We start from the raw sequence: 19,094 nt of genomic DNA on the forward strand, positions 1-19,094 counted from the left end.
TCATTATGTTTAGAAACCAGAGAATAGAGATGTAAGGGGGAGATAGGATTTATACCAGGTTTGTGACTGTTTAGTGTCTAATACTTGCCAAAATCAAAATATGCTCTTTCATTTTTTTAATCTATGGTCTCGACAAATGACTTGACAAAGGAACTGCAAACATCTTGGGCAAATTGTACTTATGCTTTGAAAAGCTGCTCTGTAGGATAGTCTTGTAAGCTTTCGTATCTGTTGTTATAATTTTTTATTAATGATATACAGTTTACAAGAAAAATTCAATCCCTAATGCAATTGTTAATTACCTTGTTAGCTATAGTTTGCATACTATAGCTAGAGATGCATTGTGGTCTTCTGGTGCAGTGAACATGCTTTCTATCTAATAATTAATGAGCAGATTGCCCACTTGGGAGCTCATCAATCTGCTCGTCTTGAGGAGTTCAGTCTTCACCTCTATGATCTCTTGTGGTTGTTGATCTTAACTTCTTTGCTAACTGAACTTTTTCTCCAGAATATGAGGGAATTTGTGGTGTAATGTTGTTCAAGTGGGCGTTCCTCTAGGAGATGGAAATGATTGTCTGCCAATGCTTGTCACTAGTAAATTTGTAGCCTATGGCCAGTCGAAATGAAACTGAACTGCAGAATGGTTGAAACTGCATCAACACTTGTGTGTTTACAGAGAGGGTAACTTCAGCCTGGCTCAAGTGTGGTTGTATGTACTGAAGGCCCATTGAAGGGCGTTAGATGCATTCCTGGAGCACATCTTTCAGTTCAATTTCATCCAAAGGGAGTCTAGTTTATGTATCTAGGATCACTCTCTTATGAAAACAAAAGCAGAAGCAGGATAATCCGCTTTAAAAGCATGCTGCTGTTCAAGACCACTAATGTAGACATGCTGTTGCACTCCAGTTCTGGCCCAACCTGACGTAAATTTCTCTTTATTCTGTGAGAAGATATTGGATGAGAACTTGCTTTATTGTTTTGAGTTTTATTTTTGTTTGGTTTAACTTCTGAACGTGGTTTGAGATGACAACACCTAAGTGTGAAATGTCTATATAAGAGCTAGTGCATGCCTCTCCATATAACATCTCCAGCCATTTTTGTGTATGCTGTTATCACAGGGCTCCATGATGTGACAGCGGAACTGTTGGAGATTCACGGCCTTTTGCAGCAGTTGGCGTAAGGCACCTGAGCTGTCACAAGATGCTCACAGGCAGGAAATAGAGCTGAGCCCAGTCAATGGACATTTTAGAGCAGAGAGAACAACAAAGCCACCTGGCTGGTAGTTGTCTGCTTTAGGGTGAGCTAAATGATACGTTGTTTGTCATGTTTCTGCTTTGGAGAGCATTTCCACAAAGATTAGTGGTGCTGGACAAAGGGCTGCTTTGAGCTCTTCATTACTGGAAAAAAGGGACAGAGATTTTTAAGGATGTAATCATTCTTACTTGGATATTTGTTTACAGTTTTGTTGGCCTGTACTGAATGATAGGTCTATAGACTATTAGCATGATCTCCCAAATTCTAGGGAAAACGAGGAGGGGTCTAGATCTAAGCTTTTTGTGAACCCAGGGGAAAGTAAAGGGATCTTAAAGACTATCAGTCTGTAGGAGTTTCCTGGAATACACTAGCTAAAGTATCAAATATCCTTGTACTTAGTATCCCTGAGTCCTTGTATAGCACTCTAGTAGCAATTACCTTGATCGTTAGCTGACTTTGGTAGTGCTTTTAAAGCACACCAGAGCACTTTAGACTTGAAGGCTGATAACAGAACTAATAGTAAGCAAAGGAGATGATATGCAGAATATTTGTTGCTATTTCTCCTATGCTTCCCAGCATCACTGGCCCAATACCTCCTGGCTCATAAATAATTGAGACCGTATGTTAACTCTACGGTGTTAACTTCTAAGTGTCCCAGAAGCAGTTAGATTTTTATGTTGTTCAGATGTATTTTGCAAGAAGGATTTGAGTCTGTTTTCAACCACTGCTGTGTTAAGACCCGTGTATGTACAAATCAGCCTTCAGCAGCAGCATCTTGATAGCCAGGCTTTTGCCAGTTGAAGGTGTTACCCAAATGGGTAGCTTACTACTACCCTTCTCTGATCTGAATCATCTAACAACACCGTTCATGTGAGTATCCTTCATTCTCCTCAGGAAAAAGTAACAGATTAGCTCAAGCTGCCTGGTGGTACTGAGATGGGAAGCATCACCATCGATTGATTTACTGGCAGGGGAAGGAGTCTGGAAACTTCTAGAGGAAGAGAAGTGGAAGGAGTAAAGGAACAGCTAGCTATTCATATGGATTTTGCAGGTATTCCTGTGGTGGCACTTCATAACTTAATACAGTATTAACAGATTTAAAATAAAAAAAAAATAGACAAATTCAGGCAAAACTAACCTGACTTAACTGAGAAAAGAGTTCCCTAGTATTGCTTGCAGCAGGCACTTGAGGATTTTCCTATGGTTAGCAGTAAAGGTACAAAATCCCGTTCAAGGATTATACATTTCTGATGTCTTAAGTGGAGTTCCTATTCATACTGAATAGTTTATCTTGTGCTTTTAGGCTGTGATTTTTACAGTCAGATTATGGCTACTTTGTCACCAAAAAACGATAGGCATCCCTTGCCTCCTTCCCAGCTTTTCTAGTCCTATTGTTTGCAATGTGAGTCGATCCAATTGAAAATTCCCCATGTTTTTATTTTAAGGATTAACTTTTACAGACTCAGACAGTTAATCATACAGTTGGCCAATACAAGTTAGGTAGTAATAATGTGTGGTTGTGAGCCAGAAAGAGGATATGACCACTTTCTTAATAGCACTGCACTGCTTTCAGCTCTGCAGATCAGCTTAATCCTTTATGGAACTACTGCCAGGGTTACCAAACACATAAGTGTAGTAATTAACATACCCTCATGAAATCATAGAATCATAGAATCAGTAAGGTTGGAAGGGACCTCTGGAGATCATCTAGTCCGACCTCCCTGCTCAGCAGGGTCACCTAAAGCATGGTGGACAGGGTTGCCTCCAGGCGGGACTTGAATTATCTCCGGAGAAGGAGACTCTGCAACCTCCCTGGGCAACCTGTGCCAGTGCTCTGTCACTTGCACAGGGAAGAAATTCCCCCTCACGGTCAGGCGGAACTTCCTGTGCTTCAATTTCCGCCCATTGCCTCTTGTCCTGTCACACGGGACAACTGAAAAGAGTTTGTCCCCATCCCCTTGACACCCTCCCGTCAGGTACACATTGATCAGATTCCCCCCTCAGTCTTCTCTTCCCCAGGCTGAAGAGGCCCAGCTCTCACAGCCGTTCCTCGTAGGGCAGGTGCTCCAGCCCTCTGATCATCCTCATAGCCCTACACTGGACTCTGTCCAGTAGCTCCATGTCTCTGTTGTAGTGGGGAGCCCAGAACTAGACACAGGACTCGAGATGAGGCCTCCCTAGGGCTGAGGAGAGGGGCAGGATCACCTCCCTCAACCTGCTGGCAACAGTCTTCTCAATGCACCCCAGGAGACCATTGGCCTTCATGGCCACAAGGGCACATTGGTGGCTCATGGTCAGTTTGTCATCCACCAGAACTCCCAGGTCCTTCTGCTGGAGAGCAGCTCTGCAGAGGTCAGCCCCCTGCTTGTCCTGGTGCATGGGGTTATTTCTCCCTAGGTGCAGGACCCTGCACTTGCCCTTGTTGAACCTCACGAGGTTCCTCTCCGCCCAGCTCTCCAGCTTGTCCAGTCTCTCTCATATAACGTACTCTCATATAACAACAGTCTGAAAGATCATTAGTACAAAAGGCAAAATATTCTGAACCCTCAGTGTAGGTCAGACACACTCTTGATTTACAAGCTCTGGCAAAAGAAAACACAAATGTGAGACCTCAAAAATTTGTGTGTATGTATGTGTGTATATGTAAATATAATATATATACACACACATATAAAGTGTGTGTGTATGTGTATATACGTATATACACACTTCCATCATACTGTCGTATTTTCTGCAATAAATCCTATTTTTTAGTTTGGGAAACTTTTTAGGTAAAGCAATAAAATTAACTGCATAACATGTAATGAAGGGTGCTAACTACAACTGAAAGCAGATAAAATCCCCCAAATCATCCAAGTTTTGTTTGTTCCCCTGTCCAGGAAATAAAATTGAAATCATAAGCTTCAAAGAAGATGAAAGAGAAAAGATAAACTCACATTTCCCTAATAAGACATATTCGTTTGAAATAACTGGCACACTCCAGACGATGCTTTTATGCCCTGTCACTGACTGTTACAGGGAAATATTCACTACCTCCAGCTAAGCAGGGGTCAAGGGGCTACATTCATTTATTGCCGAGGTTGGAGTTTTTCCTGCCTACCTGATGTGACTGGAGGCTCCTCCTACAAAGATACATTTCTGGAAGTTCAGTCTCTGAGTTGCCATGGAAGAAGGCAATTCAGAGCAGACTTAGGGTCAGCCTTCTAGCTGAGATGAACTGACTTCTCCCACGTTTTGAGATAGTTTAATGATGTTCTTGTGTGATCAGTGAGAGCTTTGGCACAAGAATAAAGGGTCAAACAGCAGATTTCATTTGTGGTTTGTTCTGTGTGCGCTGATAGGTGTTGGAGAACAAAATGTCTAGGCAGCGCTGAGCCACAGCCAAAGGGTAGATAAGAGGTGGGAGGAATTTCTCTGAGTAGATCAGGGTGTTTTTTGTTTGTTTTTGCTTGGGGTGATAGCTGAATGAGAACTTTCAAGCACTGAGGAGAGCTAGTATGCCAAGGGAGGATAGGAATTAATGCCTGGGATAGTTTGTTTCCATGGGCTTGCCTTCGGCCCAAGTGCATCAAGGGAAGAGGTACATCCACTCAGGCCCTTAGGGTCCAGTTCAAATACCCTGTATTTCTTATGTAGCTGGTGATTCTGAGGAAATAACACATCTTGCTGGTAGCTTTGCATTAATTTCTGTTCACTTCACCTTTAAAAAAATCCACTGGCCCAAAGTTTATAGTGGAACGTGATTGCTACAGAAGAGAGAACCACTTCCTGGTGACTTAAAGAGAGGAGAAAGGAGGGAGTCGTTTGTTGGTTTATCGTGTGACGTTTTCAGTATTCTAATTTGTCACTCAGAAATGTTTCTGGAGGGCTGCTTTGGGAAGGTGCAGACACATGTTGTGGGCTTTTACCTCTTGCCTGAGGATGAAGAGGGATTTTCATAACAGGCATTCAGAAATGCTTGTTAAATCTTTGAATTAGGTAAGAGTTAACAAAAGAGACCATCAGCAATCAGAACCAAGATTTTAAAACATTTTGATTTAAAATCTTCCTCTCTCTTTATGGGTCTGTATGGCGCTGCCTTCCTTTCACTGTGTTCTGGAGACAAGCACCTGATTATCACATACTAGAACGTAAACATGTTTTCCTTTCTCTGGCTCCTCAACGAAAAAATGTACAGAAACCTCTGACACAATTCAGTTTCAGAAAGAAGGCAGAGATGGCCTAGTCAGCTTGATAACAGCCGCTCTGCACAGGACTAAAGACTGTCCTGGGAAATGAGTCTAGCAACTCTGTGATTCAGCCACTTTGAATGGTGTGTTTTAAACAGCGTACCTGTCCTCCAATGCCACTTTCACTCCTTGTATTATTCAGCTCATGGAAAAACACATCCGGCATTGATTTTTATCAGAGCTTCTAATCCCCTTTTATTTTCAGGAAATTGGAAATGTAGTTAACGTCCGAGAAAGGCAAACTTTGCTATATCAGTGGAAGAGGACGAACGGAATCTATACGGTGGCTGTTGGCCGTCGCTGGTGTTGCAGTGAGGTTTCTAAACAAAAAGCTGAATGGCTCGAATGGGTTGAGCTGGCTGAGCTTCTCTCAGTACTGACAGTAAAGGTTTGTGAATACATTTCCCAGCAAATCTTCTTAGGTGTTCTGTTTCATACTACCACAATGTTTGCTCTACGGTGTGGTTATTATTACTACTGAATTACGGCAAAGATGCATAATTAAAAATATTCCTTGTACTTTAAGGCAAGGATCTTTCTGTTTGCTTAGTTTGTTTTTGTTTGCATCCATAACAATCACCTTTCAACACTGCCCTTGTTCCTGGCCTTTGCTTTCAGCCCGCATTTAACAGCGTGCTGTATTTCTATTCCAGTGTTTGGGAACACGAGAAAGGTGGCTGCAGACTGAGAGTTGTCATTCCTGACTCAGTAATTTACCTTGCTGTCCTTGCAGTTTGAAGAAGAATTTCTGGAAAGCAGAAAGCCGTATGGAATGTTACTGCAAGGTAGGATGTTTAATACTCTTGAATGACTTCTCCAGGTATGATTACTTTGTATTGTACACCACTGTGTAAAGCTGAAAAAAAAAAGTAGTCTTTTCAGCCAAAGAGAATATTAGCTCAAAATGATCAAAGGACTGTGCTTAGGCACAGACAACCACTCTTCTTTTTTTCCCTTCTATAAATAGTATCTACTTTTTTATGGTACAAATAAATTTGTGCCCTGGTTGGTTTCCAAAAAGGCCGTGTGCTTTTACTGGGGACCTGCTGATGGCCATGGAGCTAATGCTCACGTGCATTGGCCACTTCTCTGAGGTCCAAGAAGAAGAAGTTTGTATTTCAAAGGTGGCACTTAGGAGAGGCACATCAACTGCAGGTGCCTTGCTGGGGAATAGAGGCATCCTGAGTGGGCTACTCAGTGCCGTATTCAGCTTTATCACAGGCGTCATAGAAAAGCGGAGGCAGGAGCAGGCGATTCTGTTTCGTTTCTCATATTTTTGATACATAGTTTCTAGCAACTGTGACATCTGCCTTGACTTAAACCAACTCATTTAGAAATACAATCTGAAAAGTTATCTCTGTGGAAAATGTGAACTATAGCTGGCTGATTGCTGAAAAGTGGGAAGCCAGAGACTAGAGTTTAGTCGATGCCATAGGAGCCACTGAGGCAGTGCAGCTGAGACTTATACCTTCTAAACTATTTTTTTTAATAAAAGGAGTTAAACTATCCATTTGTTTTTTAATAAGATGGTAGTGCAATAATTGTAGAATACAAGATGTCTGCATATGGCAATGTATAAACCCATTTTTATGGTTATCAGTAGCCGTAACAGGCTTAAAAAAATCTTAATCCTTTGGAAATTGTTCATAAATGTATCTTGAGTGTGATGTTGCTTTTTTTTAGGAAGTAGTTGAAAGCTAAAGGAGAGGGGAAGGAGGAATAGGAACATAGAACATAGAATACTGCTCAGCCATAATAGCTCTCACAAGCAATTAAGATTTTATTGTTGAGCTACTTCAGATTTCAATGCCTATGAAATTCAAAATTGTTTTAAGCCCCAGGCTATCCTATATCCTATTTGCTATGGGGTAAAACTTCAGGCTCAATCAGCTAACTACTAGACGCATCTCTCAGCTCCACCTCACTGACACAAAAGCCGTGGGCTTTGAATTAGATTGTTACTTCTTCCTGTCACTAGACAGAGCCCTGTTGTTTCAGCAAGTGCCCACGGTGGAGTTCGATGGGATGAAGAGGGTGCAGAGCAGAGCCATCCTCAGCTACGTGGCCGGAAAGCACGATCTCTATAGAAAGGGCCTGAAGGAGAGAGCCTGATACAGCAACTTCAGACCTCTAAGCACTAGATGATCAGTTTTGAACTGTGACTAGTTTTGTAGTCAATGGAAAGAAATAGGTGCCTTCAGGTTGCAGTTTATCTGACCTGGAAGGCATAGATAACCTCTTAGGTATGCTTTCAGTCTCATGCTACAAACTGCACAAGTGCAGAGTAGAAATCGGATGTTTCTATCTCCAAGTCTGTGAGACAGCTCAGTGGTAGGCTGACACTGTCTAGAGCTGGGACAGCACTTGTACTTTGGGCTATCAGATTTTTAACACGAGTGGAATTTCAGAGTTCGATCAGGCTGTGCGGGGCTTTGTCTCGTCAAGTTCTGAATATTTCCAGAGACAGAGATTCGACAGCCTCTCTGGGCAGCCTGTCCCAGTGTTTGACCACTGCCACTGTAAAACATTCTTTAATTTGATCTGTTTTGAATTTCTCTTGCTGCAGCTTGGGTTAATTGCCTCTTCAATGTCACCTTTGGTATGTAGTGGCAATTTTCAAGTATCAAGGCGGTATTACTCTGCATCCAACGCTGACATTCAGATATGAAGCATCTAACATTAGGCCTCCCTTCCTAACGTTACTGGAAAACTGGGAGCAGTTTGGTGGTTGTGCTGCAGGTTCCAATTCCTTCATGTTGCCTGACCCCCTACTACTTTCCATTTCATATCAATTTCTACACTGCAGCAGAGCACCTCTAAGCTCACTTACAAGAGCAGATGAGATAGAAATGTAATCCTCCATCTGGTAGGAGACAGAAAGAGTTCACTTCACCCTTCAGCCTTAGAAGCCAAAGTTTAACACCCATGACCTCAGCTGTGCCGGCCTCCTTAAATCATTGCACACAGTAGTCCAAGCGCAGATCACATCTCTGCTCACTTTGTCAAGGAGGTAACTATCTTACTCAACTCTTGCTATTATTCAGCAGTTAGTTTTGTTGTAGGAGAAATTTACTCTCAGGATGACGTGGGAGAGAACTGTTCATTCTGGATTACTTTGAAACGCTGCTTTGAATGTGTGTATCTTAACGTTAACTAAACAAACACATTGGGGGGAGGCCTTTTTGTATGATGAACTTTTATAATGAACTTTTAAAATTTTTAACTTTTTCCATTATTAGATTCAATTTTTTTATGAAAGTGGGTAGAAAAAGCAAAGCAGTGCAATATTGCAGTGAAAGAGCAGTTTTGAGGAAGGGGCATTCATCAGACATTTTCTGAAGGTTGTGCTGAATGTGGCATTACTGAAGTTATTACTTCTTCATCTTGATGCCATGCTGCTGTTGTCATCTACTCATTTGCTTCATACTGACATCAGGGGAATGACTGAAAGTACTTTCCTTTCCTTTGCAGTCAGTGGGAGACTGATGAAAGTCCCAAGTCAATGGAAGACTCTTTTTGGTATTTATTTTTGCCTTTACGAGGCTCATGTTGGACTGCTCTCTAGCTTTCCAGCTCCATTCTCGGTTCCCATTGAGGGTTAATGGAAATTTGGCCTGCACGCGAGCAGCAGAAACAGACTAGACTGTTGTATTGGCTGCATCCAGCCTGTGTTTCGCTTTTGCCAAACTGGGGGGACTCTTCTGTTTGACGGGTATTCAAGAGATCTGTTTTCTGACACAGCATTTATTTGTCCTGCTTCAGAGTTGCTTCTTGGCATTGTTCACCATGAAATAGAATGGGGATCCACTTGTGTGAAATTTATTTTAAACTTCCTAATGAGAAGAAAAAAGGATCATTGAAAAAGGAAAGTTACACTGTACTGTTCCTTAGGGTAAGGTAGAAAATTTGGTTTCCTAAGTTGAATCGTGATGTCCTCATTATGTTTTAGGCACTTCGATACCCGTACTTCCAAGTTGGACATTCCCTGGGCATTCAGGAACTGGGGAAACAGAAGGAACTCCATGATAAATCGGCTCTGCATCATGTTAAACCTGTCCCTCCAGCACAACCCCCTCCAAAACCCCACACACGTGTTTCTTCAAGGCCATATCAGCAAAGCCAGCCTTCTCAGCATTTGATGTATCCATATAAGATGGACACCTCTGGAGCTGATCACAGTAGCCATTTACGAGAGGACAAGTCGAACCAGGTGCTGCTGCCTGCAATTCACAGTAAGGTCCCTCAACAGGTAAAGGTCAATTTAACATAAGATATATTTCTGAAGCTGTTGCCTCATCTATCACTAATTGCATTCTTTTTTTTCCTGTTCTCTTGCATAAGTCCTTGTGCTTTACTAAATAGACAGGAAATGTGAATAAAGAATAGCTAAAACTGGAAATTGTTCTGTTGAAATCTCAGTCTGATTGCCAAAAACAAGCAGATCTATTTCTTGTTTCAAAACTATTTTATATGTCCTTTTACTGTAAAGATTTAAAGGAGGACACTGATTTTACGTGTGTAGAATGATGCTGAGTGGACAGAATGTTAATGAGACTGATTCAGTGAGAAAAGTATTAGGCTAAATAGTTTTGATATGTGAGTCCTTTTATTCCCTTAGTCCATTTAAAGCATCTAATTTAAATGATTAACTAAGAATAGTCTCACTGATCTCTTCTACAGGCAGTGGAGAGCAATAGATTTTTTCCTTCAAAATAAGAACTTACTATTTCTGTTGACTATGCAAGGAGACTGAATTCCTAAGACATGAATAAAATACAGTGTGAATGCTTCTGCTAAGAGACAGGTTTTAAATAGGGTGTGTGCTGGGCATATGCCAAATTACACAAAGTTAAAATGTACAGTGCACTTAAATGACTAAAGAGACCCAAATTTGCACCTGCAATGTACTGTAGTAAAAAACCATTTTAAAAATGCCTAGGCTTAGGCTGGTGGAAACATGAGCATGCATGCAGTTTTGCACTCACAAGACGGGTCAAAAATAAAGATCAAATATGAGGTAATTTTTTTGGAAGCTGTATGGTGAAAGACAAATAGAATTGGAAATGAGACATAAACTTATTCTCCTGTTGGTGCAAGATGCTTCAATATAGGATAAAATGCAGAAGACAGTGGATAGTCTACAGGCTGCAGATTGTGTTCTTAATATGTTAAATCAAAGGTTAGATTTCTATTGTTATAAGTCTATCATTCTCTGAGATAAAAAAAAAAAAAAAAAAAAAAAACTCTCCACTTCTATCGTATATCCTTACATCTGTGGTGTAAGTGTGTGGGTTTGTTTCTTTTCAATCATTGTAACAGAAAATATCTGATGGTGATGAGAACATAAATAGTGAACTTCAGCCAAAAACTAGGCGAAGATGGGGGCATTTTGCTAGAACAGTGAAGAGTTCTGAAGCCTGGGATGATTTGGAAGATCTTGATTTCAACTCTTCCCTCATGAGAGCTGACTTGAAAAACAAGAAGAGGCAGAGTGATGAAACTCTTTGTAGGTAAGTTTCATTGTAGCATGCTGTTTGTTTTCATTTCTTCAAACTTCACCTGCTTTTTCATTGTCTTTGCTCTTTATGATCTCTACTGGAAACACATATCCGGCCTAGTAAAGGACGCAGCTTCTCTCTCTTCTACTTTGTCTTGGTTTCTTGTTGCGTAATATTCTTTCATAGACTACGTGTCTTTCTATACAGTTTGATGTCCGTTTTCCCCTCTGAAAATCATGCTTAGCTTAAGTCTTCCCAAATTAATTTGTGAATATATATTTTCTACTTCATATATGAACTGTTTTAACACATTCCACATATTTAAGCTGTTTTCGATGAGACTAAACTGCCCTTTCATTGGATCAGACACAGTAGATAAAAACTTACAAAGAGACTTTAACTAGAAACTCAAATCTGATTTTCAGGAGCACTTAAATGGCTTCAGTGCTGAAAATATTTCCTGTTGTCTGTGTGTTTATGCTATAGCAAACAATATGAGGAAATGATTCCTGGAGATGGGATGGAGGAGAGAAGGCCGACTTTGGATAAACATATGCTATAAGTGTTGGACTAAGCGTAGCACTTTTTGGGTTATAGATTTGAAAGCATTTTGGATCTGAAGCCTTCGGATGCTGTAGGTTCTGGCAACAGTGCACCTTCGCATGCTACCTTTCCAAGCCAGGACACTCCCACATTGCGAGTTTCTGCAGCAAAGCAGCACTACCTGAGACATTCTAGGTATCTTCCTGGTTAGTAAAAAATGCGTATTCTTTTTCTTCCTATAATTCCAATAGCAGAATGAAAATGCCATTAATACATTAAGCTTTTTCCTTTGAACTTGTAGAGGAGCAGTACTGCTTAAGGAAAATGAGGGAAGCAAGAGCTTTCCTGCTAGTGTAAATGGCTGTAATACAAAGTACGCTTTAGCAAGTTGGAAACTGAGGTAAACCCTGTTTAAAAGAAAAAGATAAGATTGTTGGCATTTCTTCTATTAGATACTTTTTTTATTTTAAGTGTTTTAGAAAACATCCATTAATGAGCCAAATTATTCTCTGCTTCTCAAAGAAGGGTAAGCCTGATCTTCTAGACTGGAGAAGGTCAAAAATGCCCTCAGTTTACTTCATGAGTATATAATACTGTGAACAGCAAATGCTACATGATAGCCAGTAGGAATACACTTTGCTGTGGCTTGGAGTTAAACAGATTACAACTCCATGTCTCTAGAGGAATCACATGCTTGTCCTCCTGGTAATCTGTGCTGTACTGGGATAGAATCTAGTACAGGAAGTGGGGAGCATAGCTCTGTGTATGGAAGATGAGCTGTCTAAAAATGTATCCTCTTTCATAATTTTTGTTTGTAAAGCCACTGGTAGCCATTCATTAACTTGCTGTGTAAATATTCTGAAATTAAGTTAATAGGAAGGGAATGTAATGATGGAGTGAGTCTTTTTTCCTGAAATGCAAGTGGTGTGTTTAACATTTCAGACACTTTCAAAACTGGACTATTGAAGTAGAGTTTTGGTAGCTAATACTTGTGCCACTGAAGAAGGTTGTAAAACCCAGTGATCCCAGCTCTGCTTTTGCTTTGCCACAAACTTTGAACACATCCTTCCATGATAGATACTCTACTTAAATATAGTGTATATATATGTCAAATACAAATAGTATGTGACGCATGAACTCTTCTGCAAACTGCTTGCAAAATCTGCATGAAAAACTTTCCTTGGTTTCAGTAGAGGCACCAAAGAAGAATATGAAAATTATGAGAGTGAATTGCCCGTATTTAATCTCAGGGTATTTTGTCACTGTTAAGTTAAAATTTGTGACATGATAGTTTAACAGGAAACATAATTTTCACTTACGTAGCAGGATTCACCACCTGTGACTTCAGAGTATCTGTGAATGTAAATGTGCTGGTATAAGGATCCTGCTCTTTACATAAACAGCTGTTGAGGCCAGTGGAACCTTTATGCTAGTATACTTGAAGGAACAGGACCTATGGATGCTCACAGCAGTACGTATGAGAGGAATAGGCAGTAATGCAGAGTCAGCATGGTAGGGTGAAAAACTTTTAGTTAAGTTCACTGAACTGAACAACTTTGCTAAGATTGTGCATCACACTGACTGCATGCAAGCCTCTATAACAACAGATTTCAGATGATAAACTTGCTTCTTCATTTTTTCCTGTAGGAATAAGCACAAGGAATAGCATAGTGTCCACTTCAAGCAAAGAGTCTGTTCCATCTAATCCCTGGCCTGGTTCTGGTTTCCCTGGGAAACCTTCAGGTTTGGGAGGAAGTATCAACAGGATGAATTCGGGTAAGAAGCTGTGCATAGCTCTGTGAGAATAGCTAGTAGGTGGTGTCTTTTTAATTCCAGACAGCTATATCTTGGGTCACCCATTTCTAACACATTTTCATCTCCAAACATAGTTGCTATTGTGTCTGTTCTTTCTGTCAAAACCAGTAAAGATCAATGTTCCTTAGACTTGGAGATTAACTTAAACTGACATACAGTCATTTCCTCTAATGACTTCCAAAAAGTCTGAAGTAACACATACATAAAATAAGGGACATCTTAACTCTGTTCAACTTGAAATACTTCCACTAGCCTTTAATTTGCTTTGTCAGTTTTTGTAAGTCATATTTTCAGGTTTCCAAATTCTTTTAACCCAGCTGCTGTGTAAATTATTGTCACAAAAGGGAGAAGCTGGTCTGGATTGAAAAAGAACTGGACTAGCTGTGTGCATGACTCTTGCTATTTGAAAGAAAAAATCTATCAGATGTCTTTTAATTAGTTACTGCTTAAAGTATTGGTATAACTCTAGCTTTAAAAAATTCAGACAGAAAGCAAAACTTTAATTTTTCTTTTTTATTTTTTTGGGAGGGCATTTGGTATTTCAGGTATTTAATCCCTATTATTTGATTTGAAGTAAATAGATTCTGGCTTCAGTAAGAGCTTTGTCAGAGCCCCAGACCCGCTGCATCCAGCTTAGGCACCAAGAGTGACTGCATTCATAGAACCTAGTTGGTGAAAGTCATACCAAAAAATTCCAGCTGAATGCCAAGTCTTGAAAATTATAAGAAACCTTGGAAAAAGGTACTAGGTGTATTTCTAAGGTTAGAATGTCAAGGAGAAGCAGAAATTACCCTTCTAGGGGTTCAATTTGTACCAGTTTTCCTTTCATCTTTATAGTAGTCTGATGTTATCAGTCTCCTGAACACAGGCATAAAAGATCAACAGATTTCTAATGACTTCAGTGGAGTTCTTGTTTCTGGCCTGGGCTTGCATAGGACCCACCAATGCATGCATTTGTCAACCGCAGTCAGTAGACCTGTAACAAGCTTTGCTTGTATGAGAAATCCATTGTGTTGACTTCAAGTGTTCTTTGCCATTTCTTTCAGGGCCCATAGGATCAAGCAGTCTAACTAGTGGTTATATCCCTTCATTTCTGAAGAAGGAAGTAGGCTCTGCTGGGCAGAGGGTTCAGTTAGCGCCAATTGTGGATCCATCTTCTAGTAAGTGTCATACTATGGTCTCTTACTCATTTCTCTAATTATGACGTATATGCAGCACTAAAGTACCTACTTTTGTTTTATGTTTCTGTAAATACTTCAGTGACTAGGGCTGCACATGATGACCTTTCAAAACTTTTATGGAGTCTCTTTAGTCTTACTTTGATTAATAAATTATATAGGTTTATACACAGCTCTTATGAGTATATTTCAATGGAACCTAGAGACTGGTGTGAACTGGCATGGAATTCACAGCAGATACAGAAGGATGTATACTAATTTGTCTGTTGCCACTTAAATAGTGGATCCAACCTCTTAAAAACCTTCTCAGACTATGGTTTCACATCAGCAAATCCTTTTTAAAAAGGAGGCTTCTTCCCTGAAGAAGTAAGGTTGTAAACCTTCATCTAGTTATTGTTTTTAATGTGGGTGTGTACTCACTGAAGCTTTGTACTCTGATACCTTCTCTTGTCTTGTAGATTATGCTGCTTTGAAGTCAGTAGGACCCCATCTTGGACAACCATCATTTAATTCACCTTCAAAAAGCACACAAAGGTTAATGCCTCTTCCACCACCAGCTCAGCAAATCCATGGACGTATTGACTGGTCTTCAAAGTATGGTGCTCACCGGTGACATATGGAAATACTTTCTGAACCTGTGCATATTTCCCATGAAATGGTGACTAACATGAAACAATTTGATATCATTTTGTAAACCTGTAAATTTAAAAGAAACAGATCCTCTATGAGTGAGACACTTTGAAGTTTTTATTTTTATTTCTATTAATTTGAATTCAGTCTTGTACCTTTTTGTATAAAATTGTTATATAATTGGGTCCAATTATTTTCATAAATCTGATACATTTTGTATATATGGCTTCGGGGGAGGCGTTTTTATATGATGAACTTTTATAATGAACTTTTAAAATTTTAACTTTTCCTTTATTAGATTCAATTTTTTTATGAAAGTGGGTAGAAAAAGCAAAGCGGTGCAATATTGCAGTGAAAGAGCAGTTTTGAGGAAGGGGCATTCATCAGACATTTTCTGAAGGTTGTGCTGAATGTGGCATTACTGAAGTTATTACTTCTTCATCTTGATGCCATGCTGCTGTTGTCATCTACTCATTTGCTTCATACTGACATCAGGGGAATGACTGAAAGTACTTTCCTTTCCTTTGCAGTCAGTGGGAGACTGATGAAAGTCCCAAGTCAATGGAAGACTCTTTTTGGTATTTATTTTTGCCTTTACGAGGCTCATGTTGGACTGCTCTCTAGCTTTCCAGCTCCATTCTCGGTTCCCATTGAGGGTTAATGGAAATTTGGCCTGCACGCGAGCAGCAGAAACAGACTAGACTGTTGTATTGGCTGCATCCAGCCTGTGTTTCGCTTTTGCCAAACTGGGGGGACTCTTCTGTTTGACGGGTATTCAAGAGATCTGTTTTCTGACACAGCATTTATTTGTCCTGCTTCAGAGTTGCTTCTTGGCATTGTTCACCATGAAATAGAATGGGGATCCACTTGTGTGAAATTTATTTTAAACTTCCTAATGAGAAGAAAAACAGATTCTGCCTTTTTTTCTTCCCTTGGTAGGGAATATAGGATCTTAAGACATATTTAACACAGTATTGACTATGACAAAGCTGGTTGCCTAGACAGAGTAACAGAGTGTTAGTGATAGCCAGCAGCAGAGTTTAAGGAAACAGTGAGTATGCAGCTGACTTGATTTTCAAAAGGTGCCCCCTCCCTACCCTCTGCTGCTGCAAATTAGTAAGCTTAAGCTTACTTCAGTTCTTTTTCACTTCAGAGCTTCGCTTGCAATAGGTGAATATGCCCGTTTCCATAAATTAGGTCCCAGTTCTCCACTGGGGAAAAAAAAGTGAGCCCTTACCACGCTCCTGCTAATAACCATTCTAAAATTGAATTCAGTTGATTTCACTGAAACTGATGCAGTTCTTTGAAGGGAGAAGTAAGTAACTGGCTTTAAAAGAGAAAAGGAATTAGAAGGTAATAGACCATAGGATATGGCCCTGCAGGCTGAGTTTCTTCTGCCCTGGAAAGGGTGCCAGAGTTCAGCCACTGGCAAAGAGTAAATTTAGATCACAGTCAGCATTTGGGTATTCTTGCACCTCCTCCCATAGAAAATTAAGCCTGTGGATAAAACTGACTCAGTGCTGTGGAGGAGCATCTACTCTTACAGCTGTGTTTTGAAACAGCACAGCATAACTGTAGTATGTAAATAACCCTTCCTGCAGAAGTTTTCAGGAGTGCTTTTTGGAAACCTCGTCCGAGTTCCCTTTTATAAACAAATCGGACAAATCTTAGATCTGTGGGATGGGGCAGATACAATTCTCTGTGCCTGGCTGCTCTGCGGGGGCTAGGGGGCAAGTCTGATGGTGAGATCCTCCTGGTGGGATCTGTCTACACGTGCAAGTGGCAGCCTCTTGCTTGCATGGCCACCACAGCAAGTAGTGATCCCCTGTACATAGGAGAAAAAGAGCGGAAGGGTCTATGCGGTAAGAGAAACGTGCGTATAGGATTTGTACGTGCCAAGGGTATGTCGTGTGTCCACCTTCCCAACTTACTTAACTGTAACAAATACTAATTCCAAACTACATGTAACTGCCTCCAAAGCAGTGTTGCCGCTGTGTAGCAATAAACTAAAGCAGCAATTTTGAACTCTAAAGCACACACTAACAGTGTATTTAGGCAAGCGGAGAGGGAAATCTGTATCTTTGTGTTAGAACCAGACGGATACTTATTTCCACCAGGAGAAAAACTATCTAGATTTATGTCTATATTATTTCCTCATTGGAGATCTTGGTCCCAAGCAGAAAAAATCCTGATGCTGTCATTGCTTAAATTACCTACTGTAGGAATTATCTGCTTAGGTCAGTCTGTTTCATGCACTTAACTCCTACTAATGGAAGCAGGAGACAAGTCATAAGGCTGTTGCTGTGGCTTGGATTCCTCCTGGCAGGCGCAAGCCTCTTCGTTGTGAGCTGTCCGTCTGGGCAGAGGTGAGGGAGTGAGAATCGCCCCATGAGAGATTCAGCTCACCTGAGGGCAGCCCTCTGGAGGTGCCTGGGCAATTCTGCTAATTTTTTCTTATTTCTGCTAAGTCCATGAAATAGTTCCTATCATTAAAGTAATAGAGGATGAGTCTGGGCTTGACCTGAACTTTCTGAACCTTAATCAACCCTGTAGTGATTTCCTTGCATATAGCATTCAGGTTTTGGATTAGTTCAGTGAGGGGATTAAAAAAAATAGTAGTAGAAAGTTGTTCAATATATCTTCTCCTTTCCCAAATTAAAAACTTTGGAAAGAAGCGAATAGCCTTGTCATTCAAAATCACATGTTCTAGTTTTAACTTTGATTTGATGTGAGAGAAAAACTGCAGAGTGGGAAGTGTGATGACAACACTCTTAGTGCTCTTTCTGCTCAAGCAGATTCCTGATGAAATGGAAGAAAGTCCTGTTTGAATGAGGACTAGCTTGACTACGTATTTTAATGATGTGCTTTGTCAGTGTGCAATATAGCTGGAAAAGGCATTAGACTTCTGTACTGAAATCTGGACAAAAGCAGCGTATCTGAGAATTTCTCATATGCAACGTACTACTTTGTCTTAAGATTCAGCAGCATCTTTATGCAAAATATTTTTAAAAACCTGTTGTTTACATTTTCTCGGGCTATGCGTAGCATTTAATGACTGTTGGAAATGAAGGAGCCTGGTAGTGGACTCATGCCCCTCTATAATCCAGTTTTCTTAAGTCTTGTGTAAGTAAGTGCCATGATGTTAGCCAAAAAAAGAACCCCGGAAAACCCATTTCCATGGTATTTCGTTATCATCTAGTCTAGCCTGGTAAGGTTGTTGATGTGAAGAGGATGACCCGTGAAGTGGGGAGGAAAATGTTTTTTGAAAGGACATCTCTGAGCTTATGTGGAAAGAGAAGATGAAATTGTCATGGCGAAAAAGATCGTAAAGAAATAACGGTTCTTGTTTATTCAGTGTTCTTGTTCAGAAATGTTATAAATGTTTATTTCAGTACTTCTGTCAAGTCTCTTGCCCAAAATAAAAGTTACTCTTGAAGAAATACTGACTAGAGTGTTGAACTTCCATTCACGTTTTGAAAATGGCACTGTAGTTTGGCTCTTTAAAAAATCAGTCAATAAATAAAACCCCCAAACCTGATGCCTTCTCAGATGTATAGTACCTGTTTGTAAAGCTGTGCTCTCAAGACTTGCCCTTTTGCAAGGTCACAGAATCAGCAAGGTTGGACGAGTCCTCTGGAGATCATCCAGTCCAACCTCCCTGCTCAGCAGGGGCACCTACAGCATGTTAGACAGGGTTGCCTCCAGGCAGGCCTTGAAGATCTCCAGAGAAGGAGACTCCACAACCTCTCTGGGCAACCTGTGCCAGTGCTCCGTCACTCTCACAGGGAAGAAATTCCCCCTCACGGTCAGGCGGAACTTCCTGTGCTTCAATTTCCGCCCATTGCCTCTTGTCCTGTCACACGGGACGACTGAGAAGAGTTTGTCCCCGTCCCCCTGACACCCTCCCTTCAGGTACTTGTACACATTGAGAAGATCCCCCCTCAGGC

General features: G+C 40.6%; 1 protein-coding gene across 1 annotated transcript; it reads left to right on the plus strand.

Moving 5' to 3' along the window:
- Window positions 1-1,046: 1,046 nt before the first annotated feature.
- On the plus strand, window positions 1,047-18,587 carry LOC134138793 (serine/threonine-protein kinase ICK-like). Its single transcript, XM_062572944.1, has 10 exons — window positions 1,047-1,297; window positions 2,149-2,305; window positions 5,689-5,871; window positions 6,137-6,268; window positions 9,433-9,732; window positions 10,803-10,993; window positions 11,579-11,730; window positions 13,172-13,300; window positions 14,386-14,499; window positions 14,976-18,587. The coding sequence occupies exons 4-10, from the start codon at window positions 6,251-6,253 to the stop codon at window positions 15,128-15,130; spliced, it is 1,059 nt and encodes a 352-aa protein (XP_062428928.1). The 5' UTR covers window positions 1,047-1,297; window positions 2,149-2,305; window positions 5,689-5,871; window positions 6,137-6,250; the 3' UTR covers window positions 15,131-18,587.
- The last annotated feature ends 507 nt before the right edge of the window (window positions 18,588-19,094 follow it).

Source organism: Rhea pennata, chromosome 3 (genome assembly GCF_028389875.1).
Source record: "Rhea pennata isolate bPtePen1 chromosome 3, bPtePen1.pri, whole genome shotgun sequence".
In the NCBI taxonomy this organism is placed as follows: domain Eukaryota; kingdom Metazoa; phylum Chordata; class Aves; order Rheiformes; family Rheidae; genus Rhea; species Rhea pennata.